Raw genomic sequence first — 19,811 nt, 5'->3', positions numbered from 1 at the left:
GACAGGTCTCAAGTGTTTTTACCCATCAGGCCTTACGGGCAAGAATACGAAGATGCTGTTTTGCTTTGAGTCGGTGAATGGTGTTTTCTCGTAAATTATGTTATTTATCTCCTGATCTTACCTCCTCTTGAAATATTACTAGAGGACAATTTAAGATTATCCAAAGTATTTGAAATTTAAGTTTACAACTTGTGACATGCATGTCGTTGAGCTCGGGAAGTAATTGTTTCTCGGTAGTCTTCTGCTTTTTGTGTGACAAAGGTTAAAGCGTATGGCGGCGACTGGGTCTAGCCTGAATTTAGAACCAGGTAAGATCATGCAGAGGACATCATTTATTTATTCGTAGTTCTTGCTTCTCTTTGGTTTGTAAGATTTGTATTTAAAAACAACCCGACAGGATCTTTGAGAACGGCGTGTTATTTGCAAATATATCTGTTTGAGAAGGTCGCTGCTTATTGCTCAAGTTGTGTCTCAATCTGTTCTGAATATTGACTTAGCCAAAAATATTTTTTCACTTTCAAGCGAAAGGGACAAACTCGTATAAAGTAGCGCTGGCGAACTCATCAGTTAAGCCGAAGACTAAACCAGCACCTTTGGAGGTAAGCTAAAACACTTTTTCGGAAAATCAAACGTTTTACGCAAAGCTCTTGTGATGTAAGCTTTGTGGGTGCTCTCGTCGTAATTTCGGGAATAGCTTCTGAGAATCATACGTAATTTTGCTAAAATTTATCGGTAGCATTGGCTATCGTTGAGGCCCATTTTTGAATGTTTTTTGCTCTGTGTATTAAAGGTGATCAACTTCATATGTGCAGCGCTTTTTTCTAGCCTCAAATGAGTTTGTAGCGAACTGTGTGAAGTGTTCATTCAATCCTTGAAACCCCTTTTTTAGAAGACAATTTTCCATCGTTTGTTTTATTTTAAGTAGAATTTTCGATAGCCTTTTAGGTGACTTAAGAGAAAATTCTCAACATTTAATTTGATTCCCATCTGGAATTTTCAGATTGATGGGTAAGAGATTGAGTTGTCGTTTCTATTCCTTCCTCTCACCCCTTTCCCCTCCTCCCCCCCCCCCTTCCCGAGGGTTAGAGACCAATGAAGCCTGTCAAAGTGATTGTACCAAGCACCTGGTTCATGGGAAGCTTTGGCTGACAGAGAAATAGATTTCACCTGCTTGGCCAGCAGTCAGCTGATTAACATAGTTTTTTCAGTCCTAAGTTGTAATCCCATGTAAATGTCATTTGAAACAATCGATTTAAACATATAGAGATCATATATGTTTACTTTCAAATGACATGTATTAAAGTGATCCTTGCAGTAATGAATGCTACTCATGTAGTAGTGAAAATATGGCCTGAAAAAAATTCAGGCCTGTATGGGATTTGAACTTATGACCTTTGCAATACCAGTGCAGTGCTTTACCAACTGAGCTTAAAAGCCAACTAGGAGCAGGGGCCTGTTTCTCAAAGGTCCCAGTAACTTTACAGGCCCATAAAGCTGTTCTGTTTTCATTCAAGGTGGGGTTTCAAAACAATCTGAAAATTCAATAATAACTTTATCAGCTAAAGAAAGAAAATGGACTGGTAAGGGTGCCTGAAGCTGTGCCTCTATTCTTAAAATTTTGATTTTAAGATATGGCTTCCGGCCCTTTAAGTTGACAGGATTTTCGAGAAATGGACCCTGGTCGTCATTTTAGTTTGTATCTAACCTGAGAATTAAGTGATGAATGAATGTATTTGATTAGATGAAAATCATATATGTGTACTGTGGTTTTTAAGAAATGTATGAAAGCTAACCTCGCAGTAATGAACACTACTCATGTAGTAGTGAAAATAAGGCCTGAAAAAAATTGAGGCATGTGTGGGATTTAAACCTATGACCTATACGAACCAGCATAATGATCAGTTCCTAGTTGGCTTGTTAGGTCAGTTGGTAGAGCACTACATTGGTATTGCAGAGGTCATTGGTTCAAATACCGTTCAGGCCTGAATTTTTTTCAGGCCTTATTTTCACTTCTACATATTAAGTAGTGTTCATTACTGCGAGGATCACTTTCATATATGTCATTTGAAAGTTCATCATACAGTTACAGAGAGAAGGTTGAAAATTTCACTCTAACATAGGAGCAGCTCCATAGTTGTTCTAAGGGAGGAATTGTTTTAGAGTGCTTTTTGGGTCTTTCTGTCTTGCTGAGAACACCTTGGTCTATCATGTTATTCAACCAACTATTTGACCATGTGTTCTCCCAACAAACCAAGAGGGTTATTATGGCAGTAAACAAACAGAAAGTGGGGTGTATTGATATAATAGACTTTGTTATTTGTACTTGGTGTTCCACATAAGCTTAAACTTAACTTAATGTTCTGAGATGATAATCATCATTAGTATATTATTGTAATTTTATCATCATCATTCATTATTGTTATTATTAATTTACACCATTTGCTGATAGCTGGAATTATTACCTCGCAGAACATCAAGGTTTAGTATATACTAAAACAGTGGATAGAGTTGAAGCTGCACCCTGATTGGCTACTCAAACTCTGAATATCCTTTGCTATTCACCTCACACAGGATTTCCACCCAGAAATATTGTAATTCAGTGAATGCTTTGAACCCAGGGGTAACATGTGATTGTAACTGTTGCAGTAGTAAAATTAATGAGTTAAAATCTTCTTTTTTGTGCAGTCTTATCTCACTGTTTTAGTTTATACTAAAGGAGCACTGTTTTAGTTTAAACTAAAACAACTATTCACCTCAGTTTCAGTGGCTAGTGGTGGATATTTACCAAGCTGCTTTGTGGCTTGGTATATATCTACCACCAATTGGTAAGTATCCCTATAACCATATGTGTTCGAATGGACTTTTGCAATCTGTCATACCTCAATAAGAAGGCTTTTTGTGGTGAACCATTGATTCTAGAACTTTCTATCTCCACAGCCATTATTGCTATCGTTATTGTTGGTATTACAATTAGTGACATTATTATCATTATAACTGTTATTGACGTAATTGATATAAAGAACACTACTAAGCTCACTAGTCCCTCATGTATCAAGTTAACAATGACTACAATATACATGAAGTATCATACTGGCTCTTGGCTCAGTGCAAGTGAGATTGCAAACTGTAGATAACATCTTAATATGTGCATAAGCTTGCTAAATGGATATCTTATTTAAGGCACATCACTAACAAACTGACATGGCCATTTAAGAGGTTTTTACCTTGAATTTACACCAAATGAGTAGTAAAAAATATAATTTGAACATTTCTTTATTGTATATTTTTTAAAGATTGAGCTGAAGAATACATTTTTGTATATTTGCTTTGCTATTTTCAGATGTCTCGAACACAGTCGTTCACATCAACTGACAAAGAAAAGAATCCCCCCACACCACGTTCCAAGATTGGACATCGTAGGGTGGATGAGACAGGAGAAACCACGTACAAAAAGGTAATTGAGAAAAACAATGAAGTTTTAGGTCTGAAAGATTTCAATCAAGGACATGAAAAAAAAAAATTTGTATTGGGGGCTTCACTGGTAAGTGCAGAAAAGTGGTATACTTCATGTACCTCTTCAAAAAAAAATTTTGTTATGAATTCTTTGATGATCACTTAAAAAGGATAATTATTTTTAAAGGCAATGAAGGTTATCTTATTTTAAAATTTACTAACTGATGTTTTTGATCTACACGTTAGACTCCCTCGTCAGCACTTATGTCAGCCATTCAACTTGGGATTGGATTTACTGTGAGTTCCATGACAAATTTACTTGTGTATAACAGCTGCCAATGTTGTCCTGTTACATAATAAGATTCTTAGCAGTGTATATTGTCTTTTAGGTTGGAAGGTTATCAGCTAAACCAGAGCGTGATGTGTTAATGCAAGATTTTGCAGAAGTAGAAACTGTTATATTTCCAAGGTAGGATCTACTGTTTGAGAGAAACAGAAAACCAATACTTAAACCAGATAAATGCATTGGAATTTTTTTAAGGGATTTTGGGTAGCACATAGCGATCTTTGAGTAGATGTCCATGGTGTTTTGTTTGAAGAAAGGGGTGAGGAGTGGGTAAAAAGCTCTTTAGAATGAGCTGCAATCAATTACAGAAGAGTTAACCAGAGCGTTGTACTAGTGGTAAGTTTAAGTAAGGCTTGAAATTGGCCTCATGTCAAGTAACATGTCAGTTTATTAGGTCTACTTACCTGCAGTAAATGATACAGGACATGTACTCTGTAAAGTAATAAATATTTGTTTTCTTTTACAGTGAAGGATCAAGAGAGACCCCATCCCATCGGTTTAGTGATTTCAAATTCAAATCATATTCCCCAGTTGCTTTTAGGTATGTTAGTCTTAAATGCTCTTTGCACTTATTCAGTGTAAATGTTCTCAGGTTACTGTTTTGAGATGTTACTGATATACAGTGTTAGTGAAGTCAATTAAAACCATTTTGGTGATGACATTTTGAGATGTCTTATTACTGAGACTAGATTAAAAAAATGTATTTGTCCAGATAGCTAAAATAATACATTCTTTTATCTTTTTCAATAGATATTTTCGGGATTTGTTTGTGATGAACCCTGCGGAATTTATGGTAAGACCAATTTTTTTTCTCCGACAGGTAATTTTTATTTTTAATTTAATAGAAGCATGTGTATTAGGAAATTATCTTGTATATGACTGTTAATTCCAAGAATAATTCATATTGAGCTTCTGCATTGATGGAGGATATTACATGGCCAGGTGGAGATAAGAGATTTGTCCTCAAGTATAAAAAAATATTTCACTGGTTTGCTTCACTCATTCGTGAAATATTTTTGAGTTATTTTTTTAAAAAAAATAACTATATGTTAGCGTATAGATTGGTGTATTGTGGTGTAGTGTAATCTGATCAGCGCAATTTGGTGTATCTCTAAGCAATCTGATTGGCGCATCTTTTTTTTTGGTGTATCTCAATGCAATGTGATTTGCCCAATTTTTTGGTGTATCTCAAACCAATCAGATTGTAGTATTTTTTGATGTCGCACCAATCAGAGCGTTCTTGCTAATTTGTAGTTTGACAGGTCTGCAAATTTCAGCGAATCAACGCTTGAGTCGGAGAGAGCGATTCGCGAATTAAGGAAATGTATCAGTCGTGTTGGGAAAGTGGTAGAGTTGTGATCGTTGTACGACTATGCTTATTCTTCCCTCTGAAGGAGACTGAGTGGAACATGAGAAAAATTTTGAATCAAATATTACTTCAGATGTTGATAGGAACAACTTCAGGATATTTCATTGCCATATATGAGTTAATCAGCGATTCCAATTTTGAATTTCGCTCAAGGAACGAGGTAAGATGACATCTACAAGAGTTGTAAGACCATCTATTCAGTGTAATGGCTCATGTCCTTCGTGAGGATTTTATCGCTATGATCTGTCTGGATTTGAAAGGTCGTCAGGGAACTTTTTCTACCGAGTAGCGAGTTAAAACATGCATGTTTTGTGTACCGCTCCTTCACTTATGACGCATACACTGTCAGCTGGAGGCCTAACACGAATTTAGCGCTATAGCGTGTTGTTTCGGAAAGGCTAGTTTTACTGACTCTGGTAAATCTTGTGCAAGATATTTGCGTAAATCATATTTGATTGATAATCTTTTTTTTTTTTTGCCATATGGTTGGTCTTTTAGCAGCGGTTGAAACGACCACCAAGTTACATTTACTTTCTGCATCGACTGCCATGTTACATATCCGTTTCTTTGCTTCTAAAAGTCCTCCATGAATTAAATATTGTTTAAACGATACTTTCCCGTTACAATTGCGTGTTACTTTTTACTCACCAGTATGGATTAGATTTTTTTAGACGAAATTCCATTTTCCAGTAAACAACACAAATTTTATGACATAAATCTACCTCAATGAAAAATATTTCACAAGGGACAGAATGATACGGTCGGTTAATTTTCCACGCAACTCTCACGTGCTTAGACGTTTTCTACCAATAAAATTCGCTTATAGCTAACCTGGACTTTACCCCATTGCGTGTCAATTTCCTGTAAACAACCTGCATTTTATCACATATTTCGCACGCAAAGGGCAAAGTCCAGATAGGCAACAACCAATCAAGTAGCCCACCTTATTATCCTTTGAAGAATGATACTTTCTCTTGGTTCAATCAACTTTCACTTGTTCGAAGAACGGAGACCGGAAAATATCTTTGTCCAGAGGCTGTAAGAGATAAAATAGAGCTTTCCACTGCAAAATTATATGGAAGAGTATATTGAGGCGACCATCTGTTACTGAACAAGAAGCTACACTGAGCCTATATTTGGGCCGGATTTGTGGATCAGCGGATTGAATTGAATTGGTTGGAATTGAAGGCTTTGCTGTTTTAGCAAAATCGCTGTCGAGTGCGTTTCATGGTTTGTTAACATGGAGAGTTATGGAGGCTAAGACTTCGGAACAAGTTGATGCCATCCATGAAAATTTGGAATAACTAAAATTGCCGGAGGAAAGGCGGGATCACTCAATAAAAAGTTGTATTTGAACGCTATGACTTTATTTACTAGGATTTCTCTTGCTTACATCTAATAACAAACCTTTGAATTTTTTTTTTTGCCTCGGAACGATATATCACAGAAGGCATTTTGTAGACCTCAAGTTTTTTGACTGATTGAAATTAAAGGTATGTGGCAGTGACTTCCACAAGTTTTTTTTTTTTTTTTTCAGTGAGAAAAGTACAATTGTTTTGTTCGCAATATTTATTTACGGATGGTTTCAATCGCCAACGTTTACATAAGATGGTTGTATTACTGTTCCCAAGGGTTGTTGTTTTCATCAGTACGTTAACAATAGTAGTGATTCACAGTATTAGGCTTGTACTATAAATAAATATATTTAAGTTCACTCGAAAGATGAGTAGAAACTGTAACAGGCTTATCGTTGATGCGCGGCCAGTTGTACGAATGCAGTTTGTTTTTGCCAACAATTATTCAGACACCAGCATCAGTTACATAGTGTCCTATTTCAACCTACGTATCCAAAAAAATAACTCCTGCATGCGTAGCATGCCTATGTTTCATCACGAGAAGAGAAATCTCGTATCTCCAAGCGGCTATGTAATATTCTATTTGTTATATAAACACCAATGAAAAACCAAACCATTTCACATTTGCTGCAAAGGACACAATTTATTACATAACTGCAGTAACAATGTTATTTTCATGTGTGCTTGTGAAGATAATGTTATTTTCACTCGTGAAGATAACCCATTTTCGCCAAAGCTCACCTGGTATTTCATTGGTATTTATATATCAAATACGACATATTGAATAAAAAAACTTGAGCTTAGCCCTGTAAGTCAAGTTTTTTTTTTTAATTTTCCTTTCAACATCATCTGTAAATTGTCACCAAGTACAATCTGAAGAATCAGCATACATACATAGGTTAATTGACCACTCCCCATAGGGGCTTTTCAGGGCCAACACCCACCCATCCCACCCAGGGGAGGACATCCACCACACAGTAATCTTGTGCGTGGGAAATTAACATCTCCTACCCCTAACCCTGCAGGACATGGGACCTACAGTTTATTCGTCCTTATCCGAGAAGACTAGAATATCTATCCATTTCTTGATTATAGAAAGGTAGCAAATTCTCCTCACTTATGAATCAGCTTTGTATTTATAAACAAACCTTGTTTTTGTTGTTTACACGCAGACGTTACAGTATTAAAAAACAATCAGGTCTGGCAAAATTTTGAGAAAACTAACATCAACACCTCTTTTGGCTCTGCCTTTTTTTGAATGTATTGCAAAAAAAAGTTTTTGTCAACTTGACTTACCTTGGCAACCAGAAGTATTGCAGCCCAAAGCACTGTCAAAATAGTGCTTTGCACTAATGACGTCACGAAATTTCAGACCCTCGTCGAGACTCAGACAAACAAACTCTAAATCTGTAAGAGAAGTAAAGGAAATGTATGCAGATGGAAAGTAGTGCATAGCAATCTTTTACTGTTTTAATGGATGAGGGTGATGCAAGAGGCCTGTAGTTATCTTTGTTATCTAGTAGAGTTTGGCCTTCTAAAATTTTATTGCGTTTGTTCATGACTACGGTTGTTGTTCCTTTGTCAGCCTTTTTGAGGTTTAACTCAGAGTCGCGTTTCAAGGCCCTGAGCGCCTTGCGTTCGACGGGAGGCAAATTATCTTTTGGCTTTGTTATTTCTATTTCTGAAAGGTCACTATTTCTGAAAGGTCACATTTAACCTCTTCTAAATAGCTTTCAAGTGCTACTGAGTTTTGTATTGGTGGTATCCATGTAATTTGGTGTGGCAGGGATGGTTTTTTTGTCCTCCCCTTGGAATATTTAAATCAGATGCATTCTCCTTGCAAACTGATCAAAGTCACACAATAGTTGTTGTCTGATCTGTTTTTGTTTTGCAATGGGCATTGGAATGAATTTAAGCCCTTTTGCCAATAAATTAATCTGGTCATTTGTAAGTTATTATTTTATTTGAGAGGTTTTTGATGTGCATTTTGTTCACCTCTATTTTGAAAGTTGAACTTGTTTGGCGTCTGACTTTTCTGCGCCCCCTGCCCTTGTTAGTTGCTAGCCACTTGGCTTTTGAAATTGGTTTTTTGGCCCCATGTTTGTATTGGGAGTCAGAGAATACACGTGTGTACTTTTCAAATTCTTTATTCTTCATTTTTCGTAATCTTTTCATCATACTGCTGAAATGAGCGATTTGTTCCTGGAGATTCGCTGCTTTTTTTTTGACTGTCTCGATCATTACATTGTCTTGATTGCTTTCAGCTTGTGCCACACGCGCTGATTCAATTGTCTTACAGTTCCTAGTGTTCAGTGTTCCAGCCATTTCGACTTGTTTTCTTTTCTTTATTTCGGTCTTAAAATGACTGGTTCACGTTCATGGAAGCACATTATCGCCTTTACTGTTTCTTGCTCCGCGTTGTTACGGATTTGCTTTATCTCTTTTTGAAATCCTTGTCTGCTTCAGTCAACTCTTTGAGAGATCTCAGCCATCTGTTGGGATATACAACAACAACAACAAAACTTTATTCTTATTCTGATTACAGACTTACATAATTGAAAATTCTTATTACAAAAATACATGATTAAAATGGTTTGCCCTGCAAATAGCTAAGAAGCTAGTCGCAGCGGGGCAAAGCAAGAACGTGATTAAAATAACAAGTTATAGAAGAATAATAATAAATAAGGCAAACCTATGTTAATAGAGAAAAACCTTGCAGATTGCAACTAGAGATAAATAAAACACAGAAGTTGGGAGATCAAATTAACACAGGACTTACGGACAAACAATGTATAAAGACAAGGAGTTGTTAAAGGAAAACGGACGTAAAATGGGACCCTCAGCATGCGTTTCTATGATCCTACTTTTTTAATAATCATGGAGATTTCAATATACTCATCCTCCTTTACTAATATATCAAGTAAAAATTTGGGGAGATCTTTTTTGAAAGCTTTCTTTGGGAGATTGGCTATGTAGCTTGGTATCCCATCCCACAGTTTAACTCCGAGCCAAGAAAAAGAATTGTTTTGTTTTTCAAGTCTAGAATATTTAACATAAAACTTGTCAGACGTAGAAGAAGGTGTATTGTATGGATATCTCGAGTCAGTGTTACACTTACCCCAGCAACTGTGTTTGGTACCAACCATTCCTTGTCTTTCTGGAAGCTAACTTCCCGATTTCATAAAGTTTCTCACTTTTTTCCTCCAGTACCGCACTCTACGCTCGCACATTTCCTTGCAAATGATTGTCTGAGTCTGTGTGGGGATCTCATGTGGCGAAGTCTATTTTTAGTAATAGTGCAAAGCGCTATTGTGTTTTCATTTGTTATTTTCATTCCTTGTAATGTGTTTTGTGTCTTTTTGAATATCTATTTGTTTTTTTGTAAAACATCAGTTGTTTCTCATGATGGTTTGGGCCAAATCAACAATTGTTATATCATAGATGAAATAAAACTGTTGTCACTTAAATCCTAATCTCTCACTCTCTCTCTCTGTGTAGATGGCACTGTGTCATGAACCATTGGTGGAGCTTGCTAATTCAGGAGCCAGTGGTTCCCTTTTTTATGTGACAAATGATGATGAATTTATTGTGAAAACTGTTCAACACAAGGAGGCAGAATTTCTTCAGAAATTATTGCCTGGATATTATTTAGTAAGTGGTCCTTGCAGTATGTATGAAACTAGAGCATAACGCTTGCAAACATACTTAGATGGAATAATATTTGTGCATAAAATATATCAATTTTAAACTGCAGAACTGAATTAAGTAATAAGACAATCCTGAAAGTTATAAAATAATATAATACTTTTAGCAGCTGTAATGTGGACATCATATCCTATGACTTGACTTACATTTGGTCATACCCAGTTATTAAACCAGTATTTATTTTATTCCTGTCATATTTTCAATAGAGTTTTTCAGGAAGTAAACGGGTTGCTCATTGTTTAGTAATCTGGCATAAATACACACTCATAAATTTTCAATGAATAGTGTTAATTTATGCATGTTTCCCAGATGTTCTCACAGATGAATTGCACCCCGATTTTATATGAAAATTTGGGGAAAATGGTGTGACTTATGTGCCAGTGTTTATGGTGAATGCATGGATTTCATAACAACAAGGATCACAATTTTTAAAACTTTTCCACACTTAAATATTATAATGACATTTTGTTCATGCATGGTGTCACTATTAACATCTCATAATAAAATCATTGTTTTTAACAAAGATGGTTGATAGTTTCATTGTATTTAAACTGTCAACCACAGCTTAAAAAAATTTAGACTATTATAAACTAGGTAGTTTTATATTGTATGCATCCTAATACGTTGTAGGTGAAAATGCCTTGATTGACTTATTATTTATCTTCTTCCTCTTAGAACTTAAATCAGAACAAAAGAACATTGTTGCCAAAGTTTTTTGGCTTATACTGCTATCAGGTACTATGGAACCTTTCTTAAAAACATTTGTTTGATTTTTACAAATGATTTAATTTGAATTTGTTACTGACTCTATCTTGTTGTTTTTATTGCAGTGTGGAGGAAAGAATATTAGATTAGTAATAATGAACAACCTCCTACCACGAGGATACAAAATACATTTTAAGTATGATCTTAAGGTAAATATTGTCTGGATATGTTAATTCACTCTGGGATAACACTGGGTTGTAACTAATGTTACTGCCAATTACACTTTATTTACAAAATTAGTGACAAACATTTCTTTGCCATAGACATTTACTTGTACTTGTTAACACAAAGCCTTTGCATTCCATAATGGCGTAGATACAATTTTCAGGATATGCCATCCATCATTTCAACTAATTCATTTAAACATTGTTTTAACAGGGCTCAACATACAAAAGAAAAGCATCAAAGGCAGAAAGAGCCAAAGAAACACCTACTCTTAAGGACTTGGATTTTTTGAATGATCACCCAGAGGTAAATGCACTTATTAACACAACTTACATTTAGTCCACTGCATATTCTTATGAACATTATTATTATTGTTATTATTATTATTATTGTTAAATTATCATTATTGCTGTTATAGCTATCCTTATTATTAATGCTATTATTATGTTGTTATTATTATTATTATTTCATCATAATCATTACTACCTTTATTTGATAAATGTATGAAATTTTTAATTATAAGTGATGAAGATTGATATTTGACCACCCTTTAAGTCATTTCTCTTTTGGTAGGGCCTTTTTCTTGAACCAGAAACTTACAATGCTGTGATGAGGACAATCCAGCGAGATTGTAGAGTAAGCTATTACTAAATACCTCTAGTTGATTTGCTACATTTTCCCTTTGTATTACATCATAATCATAGATTCAGCTTGTCATTTTTCTCACAAATGTGATGTAGTAGTTGCATATAGATACTGCCATTAAGTTTTCTAATGTACTTGTGCGTGTCTCCTTACTGGTTCTTTTATGGTCTGTCACATATAATAACATTTTTACTGTTCAAGGTTACCGTGCACCTTCAGGGGTGTCTCGCGTGCAAGCGATGTAGCGCGTCCGGTTTAAACTGTAGATATCTAAACCCCTCTATCAAATTAAAGCTTATAGGCCTAGCTATCAGACTATACCAAAATTTTTGAAAAAAATGAATTGTCGAATTTTTCACGACCTCTAAATGCAAGCGCTCGAATCGCCTTTTAAGAGCTACAAGTCAAAGGGAATTTGTTCGATTGCTCTCAAATGTTGACAGTACCTTGTTTTACATATAAACAACAAAAGGTGTCTCCAAATTTTTTATTTCTAAATACTTTTTTTCAAGAGCGATTTTTGTACGATCACTCAGTCCACATTTTTTTAATCCTATTTCAAAAATGTTCTGTAACTTTTCACTGAAGTTGAATATGGCAAATCGCAGACGCGTTTTTTTAGCGCTTTGGCCCCGGAAACGGAGGAATACATTAAATAAGCGAAAAACAAAATTCGCTTTAACATGTAACGTTCAAAAGGTGATTCGGGCGCTCGCATTTAGAAGTCGTGAAAAATTCGACAATTAATTTTTTTTTCAAAATTTTTGGTTTAGTCTGATAGCCAGGCCTATAAGCTTTAATTTGATATAGGGGTTTAGATATCTACAGTTTAAACCGGACGCGCTACATCGCTTGCACGCGAGACACCCCTGAACGTGCACGGTAACCTAAACAGCCAGTGGGGTGCAAGTGTTCATGCTTTTACTGCTGACCAATCAGGTGATATTTATTGTTTTATGCAGGTATTACAAAGCTTCAAAATCATGGATTATAGTCTCCTTCTTGCTATTCATAAAGTAGAGGAGACTAGTACGAGTGGTGTAGCGAGATATAAAAGATCAAACAGTGAACCTGCGACTGATAAACCATCAACAAGAGTAGAGACTCCGTCAGGTCATCTATCCTCCCCCACTGAGGGTACAAACCTTATGTCATCTGGCAATGGACAGTGGGAAACAAGAGCACGCAGTCCTGGTAAATATTACTCCACATGTACTATCGTTACATGGTGTGTTTTGAACTTCATCAGTCCTTCTCCAGATTGCACACTAAATTAGCTAATCATTATTATTATTATTAAGACAAATTTGGAATTGTCGATAACGATAGACATTATCTAAATATACCTGTAACAACACATTGTCACTTAGATGTACACTATACAACCATCTTAATTCACTTACAGTACTCGTAGAACAGCACTGTAAATATTTGTTTCTGGAAAGAACGAGCGATTAATATGAAGCTTGCTCTTCTTTTTCAGAGAGCAGCAGTACATCTCTGTCACGTACTCGAAGTTTAAAAGGAAGAGAAGGCTTCAGTTCAGCTTGGGAAGCAATCACTGTAGGAGATGAAACAGAAGAGAGACCGTAAGTACTTAGAATCGTCCTCTCTCTTTATACTGGATACAGATTATTCCAACTGCTGTACTATTGCGAATGGGACTTGAGTGATGAAGGTAACTAGTTGCTAAAACAATCCTCTTTTGTTTGTGTTTCAGGGTTGGTGGTATTCCAGCGCGTAACGCCAAAGGAGAACGTTTGGTCCTATTTCTTGGAATCATAGATATTCTACAAAGTTACAGGTAAGTTACAAAAATAACTGACTTTTTACATTTTATGTGATGCTTTTATATTTTTTCATTACAAAATGAAATTTCTACTCTTCTTTGCAAACAGAATAGTCAAGAAACTAGAACACGGCTGGAAGGCTCTCCTTCACGATGGGGTAAGTTGTCTTGGATTTTATCAAACAGAACTAATCAATTGTACATGTTATTAAATTATAGTAATTATAAATGTACTGAATACTAGCTGTGCTTATTTTATCAAACAGAACTAATTAATTGTACATGTTATTAAATTATAGTAATTATAAATGTACTGAATACTGGCTGTGCTTATTTTATCAAACAGAACTAATCAGATACAATGAATATATGAAGTTCATATATTTTGCAGTATTAGATACGTGTGATGCACGATCCTCGCAGTAGATAGAGCTATTTATGCAATAGCGAAAATCAGACCTGAAAAAAATCAGGCCTGTACGGGACTCGAACCACTGACCTCTGCGATACTAATGCAGCGCTCTACCAATTGAGCTAACGAGCCAACTGGGAGCAGGCCGTTAAGTTGATTCGTAATAAACCCGTGAAAGTGATAAATGAGATACAATGAATATATGAAGTTCATATATTTATATATATTCGTTTACAAATCGTTTACAAAGCTCCATATGATTGTAGAGCACTCTGCGATTCAAAGATAAGGTTTTTTACATTTTTACATTTATATATATATATTCATATATATTCATATAAATATATGAACTTCATATATTCATTGTATCTCATTTATCACTTTCACGGGTTTATTACGAATCAACTTAACGGCCTGCTCCCAGTTGGCTTGTTAGCTCAATTGGTAGAGCGCTGCACTAGTATCGCAGAGGTCAGTGGTTCGAGTTCCGTACAGGCCTGATTTTTTTCAGGTCTAATTTTCGCTATTGCATAAATAGCGCTATCTACTACGAGGATCGTACATCATACGTACAGAACTAATCAATTGTACATGTTATTAAATTATAGTAATTATAAATGTACTGAATACTAGCTGTGCTTATTTTTGTCGTTGCAGGACACAGTGTCAGTCCACAGACCGTCATTTTACTGCACAAGATTTCAAGAATTTATGTCCAATAACGTGTTCAAGAAGTCAGCAGGTACAATGTACATCTATATGTAGTAGGACGTGTGCTTTTTTCAGAGATTGCACCCTTACACAGCCAGCAGGTTTAGTAATCGGCAGTGATTCTGGAAAGCTTGTATACTCTGGCTTACTCAGACGATCTCACAACATCTTAAGTTGTTCTTCTGTTGATATTCCCTGTGTTTAAACGTTAAAGTATTTTGTTCACTTTCAGCCAAAGCGTCTCCAAGGAAGCGTACCGCGGGAGGTTCCGTCCATCGTGTTCGTTCCGTGTCAGAGAACGATCGAACCAACCGAGAAAGAACGTTCACAAGTGATAGTAACACATCTGATAAAGGAAGATCAAGATCATTTACAGAAGCAGATAAACCTGTTGAGAAAACAAGTCTGAAAAAAACGCTTAGCAGCGGAAATGGCGGTCAAACGGCCGGCGAAAGTGCTACAGATAAAAGAGTAGTCGTTGTTGGTAAGTTTCGAAAACAATCAAGTTTCATTTTTTCAGAGATAAGATATCATTGCGTAGGCCATGATTATTAATCTGGAGAGCGAAGTTAAAATTTAGATAGTGATTCAAGAGGTAATGCCTCATACATAACTGTTTTCGCGGTAATTGTACTCTCTTACTCAGAAAACCAAGGAAAAAAAAACGAATATTCGGGATAGGTTTTTGTATTTCGCCAAATATACCGGAGACGAGGACACACGAGCAAAACATGAACTTATAACCGTTGATGCTTACAATTTATTTCTATTGGGTGGGCGACTATATGTATGTGTGCGTGCGTGCGTGGTTGCGTGCGTATCGAGGGGTGTGTGTGTGTGGGGGGGGGGGGGGGAGTGGGCAGAATAAGCTCGCTGTATAGTGTAGGCTAAGTAACGTTTTTTTTTATTGAACCGAAAGGGAATATTGTTACCTGTAATACTGACATATCTTCCTTTTAACAACAAAAATTACATAATGAGTTCTTGAATTGAATTGGCAATATTTGTCAGATCCTAAAGATGCCTTACTAGAAGCAGAGGGACCGACTCACCCGGCTAAGGCCCCCACAGCCAATCAAGAGACTGTAAGTAACCGACACGGTCCACACACCAGTGATACCGCTGAACAGCCAGCATCGACGGCACCTAGTGAAAAACATGAAACAGCAAGTGATACCAAAGTGGAAGAAACTCGAGTCGAGGATAATTCAAAAATTTTACACACCATAAACAATGTGGACGACACAATAAATGAAAGCTAGGCAATTTATTCATAAAGATAAATGAAATATAATAGATTTCCTGGTCTGGGAAAAAACTTTCTTACTTGACTTTTCCACCAATGAATTTGATGAATTGTGCTTAAACGTTGTATGAATTTGCATATATTATTACGATGTATTTTTGGAACGCCAAATCCGCGGGATGTATTTTAGCAGAAAGTTAGAGCTAAATGATATGACAATATGTAATGTAACAAGAAAAAAAATAAACAGATACTATGCAGGGACTGTTGTTATAGGAAAGAAGAACATCGAAAGAAGTTTAGAGTTGGGAAGGTTTAAGAATTGTTGTTGACATCGAGGTTTTGTTGGAGATGATGTCAAAGTTAGTTAAGTGAATGTGTGGCGTGCTGTGGGTCATCGTTCGTTCTCCGTCATGGGTGTAGCAGCTATAGACTTCCAATAGACATCTAGACGTTACGTATGATTGATGAAGAGATTACTTGGAAAAAGGGAGAGAAGCAAGAGTTTGCTTAAAGAAATATTGGCGATAGGAAATATAGAGATAAAACTGTTAAAAAGAACAAACACGCAAGGAAAAAAACCTTGGTAATATTGTTATTTTAAAAGCGTACGATTAACAGAGTTCCTCGAGTAACTCGTTCAAGTGATAACATCATTCAGAGAAAGAATTTGAAAATAAGATGAACATATTTTAAATTGTCTACGCCGTACAAATTGTCTTCAAAATAGCATGAAAGCTAGATTTGAAAGGTTAACCTTAAGATCACTCAAGAGCTTAAATTTTTGCCAATAAATGATGCTAGAGCGGATCTAATACTTTTAAATTGTTGAATCTGCCGCAAACATGAACAAAAAAAAAACAATTCTTTTTTAAATACCAAGACGTTATCTGAGAGCTAGATCATTTGAATGGAACAGATTGGTGTCTGTTGTAAGCTGGCTGGTCCGTTGGTATCTAGATAATCCAGCAAGCCATAAGTTTTCTGTAAAGAGAGGTATAAGTCCCGTTTAAATCTTTTCGTAGCTAAAACGTCTTGTTAACAGTAGTCATGTTCTGTGAACTTGAAATTTCTCACTGAATGAACATAATTCTTAACTCGTATAGATCGTCCCATTAACAACCTCCCACCTGAAATATAACTGTTTTATTTGCTCTCTAGTAACCTTTAAATGTTTAGTTTGAAATTGAAAATGTCGAACGCTCACTAAATCTTTTATAACACTTAACTTGTCAATATAAGCTCAGAGATATTGGTCCATAACTCGTAGGAGAACAACCCTTTCGGTTTATCTGCAAGTCTGCTGGATACAAATTAGATATTCTATTCTCTCATGTGGGTCGCCTAATCCGCCTAGTTTGGAGGTTTTAATTTTTGTTTTGTTTTGTTTTGTTTTAGAGGGGGATCAAGGGAATGTTCTCATTGAAAATAATTGGGTTTTCTTCTCTAGGAATTTTGTATTTTTAATTACACGCTGCCTTTTAGCTTCAGCAACTTTTAATTTGCGCAAATTTACAGGAGGGAGTAGGAATAGAGGAAAGGATTCTGAAAATCACAATCAATAATCTCTAAACTTTATTGGCCGGTTATTCAAACAAGGTTTAGCCGTTGTTTAACAAAACCGCGTTCTAAACTATCTTCAGTTTTGCCGAACGTGACCTTTTATTTGAACATTTATTTTTGTGAACAGTGTTAAGAGGGCCAAAAGCCAACAGTGGAAATAACTATTAATTTGACTAAATCCGGCAACTCGTATAGAAATTAGCTAAGGCCCACTGCTTGTGTAGAACCGCGGTTTGGGTTAGACCTCGTGTAAATGATAGCTGGCCTTATGGGTTATGGATATGGGCTATGGAATGAAAGCAATTTGAATATAATTATTTTTAATTGACTCAACCTTTGACAAATGTCCTGTGGACAATTCCTTGAAGTACGGGCCAATAAAGTAACGTGACGGTTGGTTGTACTCAGAATGTTTATTTATTTTTTTTTTATTTCTTTGTGCCTGTTTTAACCAGTTTTACGTATACTTTGTTTAGAAAGCGATGAAGCACTAATTACTTAACCGCCAAAGGTTTGTTTCGTTCTGAACCCATTTTTTGTTGTGTTGCCTGCTTGTCTACTGATGCTTTTGTTTGTTTCTTAGTGAAGCTATGTTTTGTTTATTTTATTTTGTTTTGCTCAGCGGCTTGCTATTCCGTTTAGTTGAACCTTTTCCTTTTATTTTGAAATACTAACTTTGTGCTCTATTAAGGAAAAACAATGATTTATCGAATTCACTGCCAAACATAGTCTTGGAACACTAGAAATTACTTCCCCACAAACAGTTCTCTGTAAGCTTAAGTGGGGTTTGGAAATTCAAGGAGACTATTTGTGGGTCCATGATATTAATACTTGGTGTACAGTTTGTGTGGTTGTACGATTGTGTTCAGTTTTAGAGAGCCCAGTTAGGCCACTATTTAAGTAATGAATGGCTGTTATTTTCAGGGAAGCGCTGCAGCTCACAGCTGTCTTCGCCGACAAGTCAGCTTCCAACTTCCTGAGGAAGGAGACGCTATGAACGAGCGATGACTTGGGCTCCGATAACCAGAGCACGGTCCACCTTGGCGGCGCTCCACCAGAAGGGATTTTCACACGTGATTAAGACTTCTTCGATTACGTGGGATTTTCTCTCCTCACAAGAACCTCGTACTCTAAACTGACTAAATTAAAACTTAAGCTATCGTGTACGGTTAACGAAAATGTAGTGTCCTTAAACTAAACTAAGGCTAAACATTACAACCAAAATATGCAATTAGTATTTCTTCAGCAACATGACACATATCTTGCATTATATATGCTTGGCCAGAACTGGTTAATGTTCCTTTTAAATGCTTTCTGGCTACATTCAGGGGATTTTATGTTCTAGTTGCAGTTAAAGATAATTATGTATAATCGAAACAAATGTGAATGTGACAGAAAGCGGTCAAAACTGGCTCAGATTACCGATGCTTCAAGCTGTACTTAATAACAAAACAAGTTAATAGACTTAGCATATTGGCCTCGGTGATCTGTGACGCTGCGGCGATAGGTGTATTATGGGCTGCTGTGGACTCAGTGACTTGTGGGTAAAGGCTGATTAGGAAAAAAAAAAAAAAAAAAAAAGAGTGCCGCAGTGTAGATGTTTGTTATATTTTGTGCCAAACTTCAAGACCTTGCATGTCAAATTTCGTTTAGCTGCAAAGTTTGTGTCATTCTTATTCCAAATTAGATCCGATAGATGAACGATTTATTTCCCATGGTTTAAATTAGCGTCATAAAAAGAGCAGATTCTAAGGATTTCATATTAAGAACACGTGAATGATTGGTCAAGTGGTGATTTATTTGGTCGAAAGTAAGTCATGGCACAAATCGGATGTCATGGCAAAAGCTTGCATCTCCGTATGAAAATTACGTAGATTATTACTATTAGCAGTTGTAGTATTAACTCAAAGATAGGCAGCAATCTCATGAGCTAGCTACCACATGTAATGGTATCGTCAATAAGGCCGGATAAAGTAAATTTTCAATGATTGTTTTGATGTCTAGTATTGCCTGGGAAGTAGGGACGAGATCAAAATTATTTAACATTCCTCTCCAGACTTACAAAATATTTTTTATACTTTTAACAAAGAACTGGCGAAACAGACGTCGTAAATTTGTAAAACATTACGAGTGTATTCCCATGACAAAAGTATACAAGAGAATAAAGACGAAGTACTGATAGAAAAATGATTTTCAATCCCTCGATTTTATGTTGAACGTCATTTTAGTCGTAATGATCACCTCACTTCTTTTAGTGAAGGATAACAATTCTTGTTGAGACCCTGGC

At 36.0% G+C, this 19,811-nt stretch overlaps 1 protein-coding gene across 3 annotated transcripts; it reads left to right on the top strand.

Annotated features, from left to right (window-relative positions):
* The first annotated feature begins 34 nt into the window (after positions 1-34).
* LOC111334331 (phosphatidylinositol 4-phosphate 5-kinase type-1 alpha) lies at positions 35-19,714 on the top strand. 3 transcript variants are annotated; one of them, XM_022940034.2, is made up of 21 exons: positions 35-308; positions 523-599; positions 3,341-3,454; positions 3,700-3,750; positions 3,843-3,922; positions 4,266-4,340; positions 4,550-4,592; positions 10,022-10,174; positions 10,904-10,963; positions 11,059-11,142; positions 11,372-11,464; positions 11,732-11,794; positions 12,766-12,997; positions 13,287-13,392; positions 13,524-13,607; positions 13,702-13,750; positions 14,662-14,746; positions 14,948-15,199; positions 15,727-15,800; positions 18,001-18,035; positions 18,449-19,714. In XM_022940034.2, the coding sequence occupies exons 1-20, from the start codon at positions 272-274 to the stop codon at positions 18,016-18,018; spliced, it is 1,830 nt and encodes a 609-aa protein (XP_022795769.1). In that variant the 5' UTR covers positions 35-271; the 3' UTR covers positions 18,019-18,035; positions 18,449-19,714. The 3 variants fall into 3 exon arrangements, with proteins under 3 accessions (XP_022795769.1, XP_022795767.1, XP_022795766.1); XM_022940032.2 differs by lacking the exon at positions 18,001-18,035; XM_022940031.2 differs by lacking the exons at positions 18,001-18,035; positions 18,449-19,714 and having other exon boundaries at positions 36-308; positions 15,727-16,223.
* The last annotated feature ends 97 nt before the right edge of the window (positions 19,715-19,811 follow it).

This window comes from Stylophora pistillata, chromosome 1, assembly GCF_964205215.1.
Source record: "Stylophora pistillata chromosome 1, jaStyPist1.2, whole genome shotgun sequence".
NCBI lineage: Eukaryota > Metazoa > Cnidaria > Anthozoa > Scleractinia > Pocilloporidae > Stylophora > Stylophora pistillata.
The sequence above is the reverse complement of the archived record's forward strand: the minus strand, read 5'-3'. Positions and strand labels throughout refer to the sequence as shown.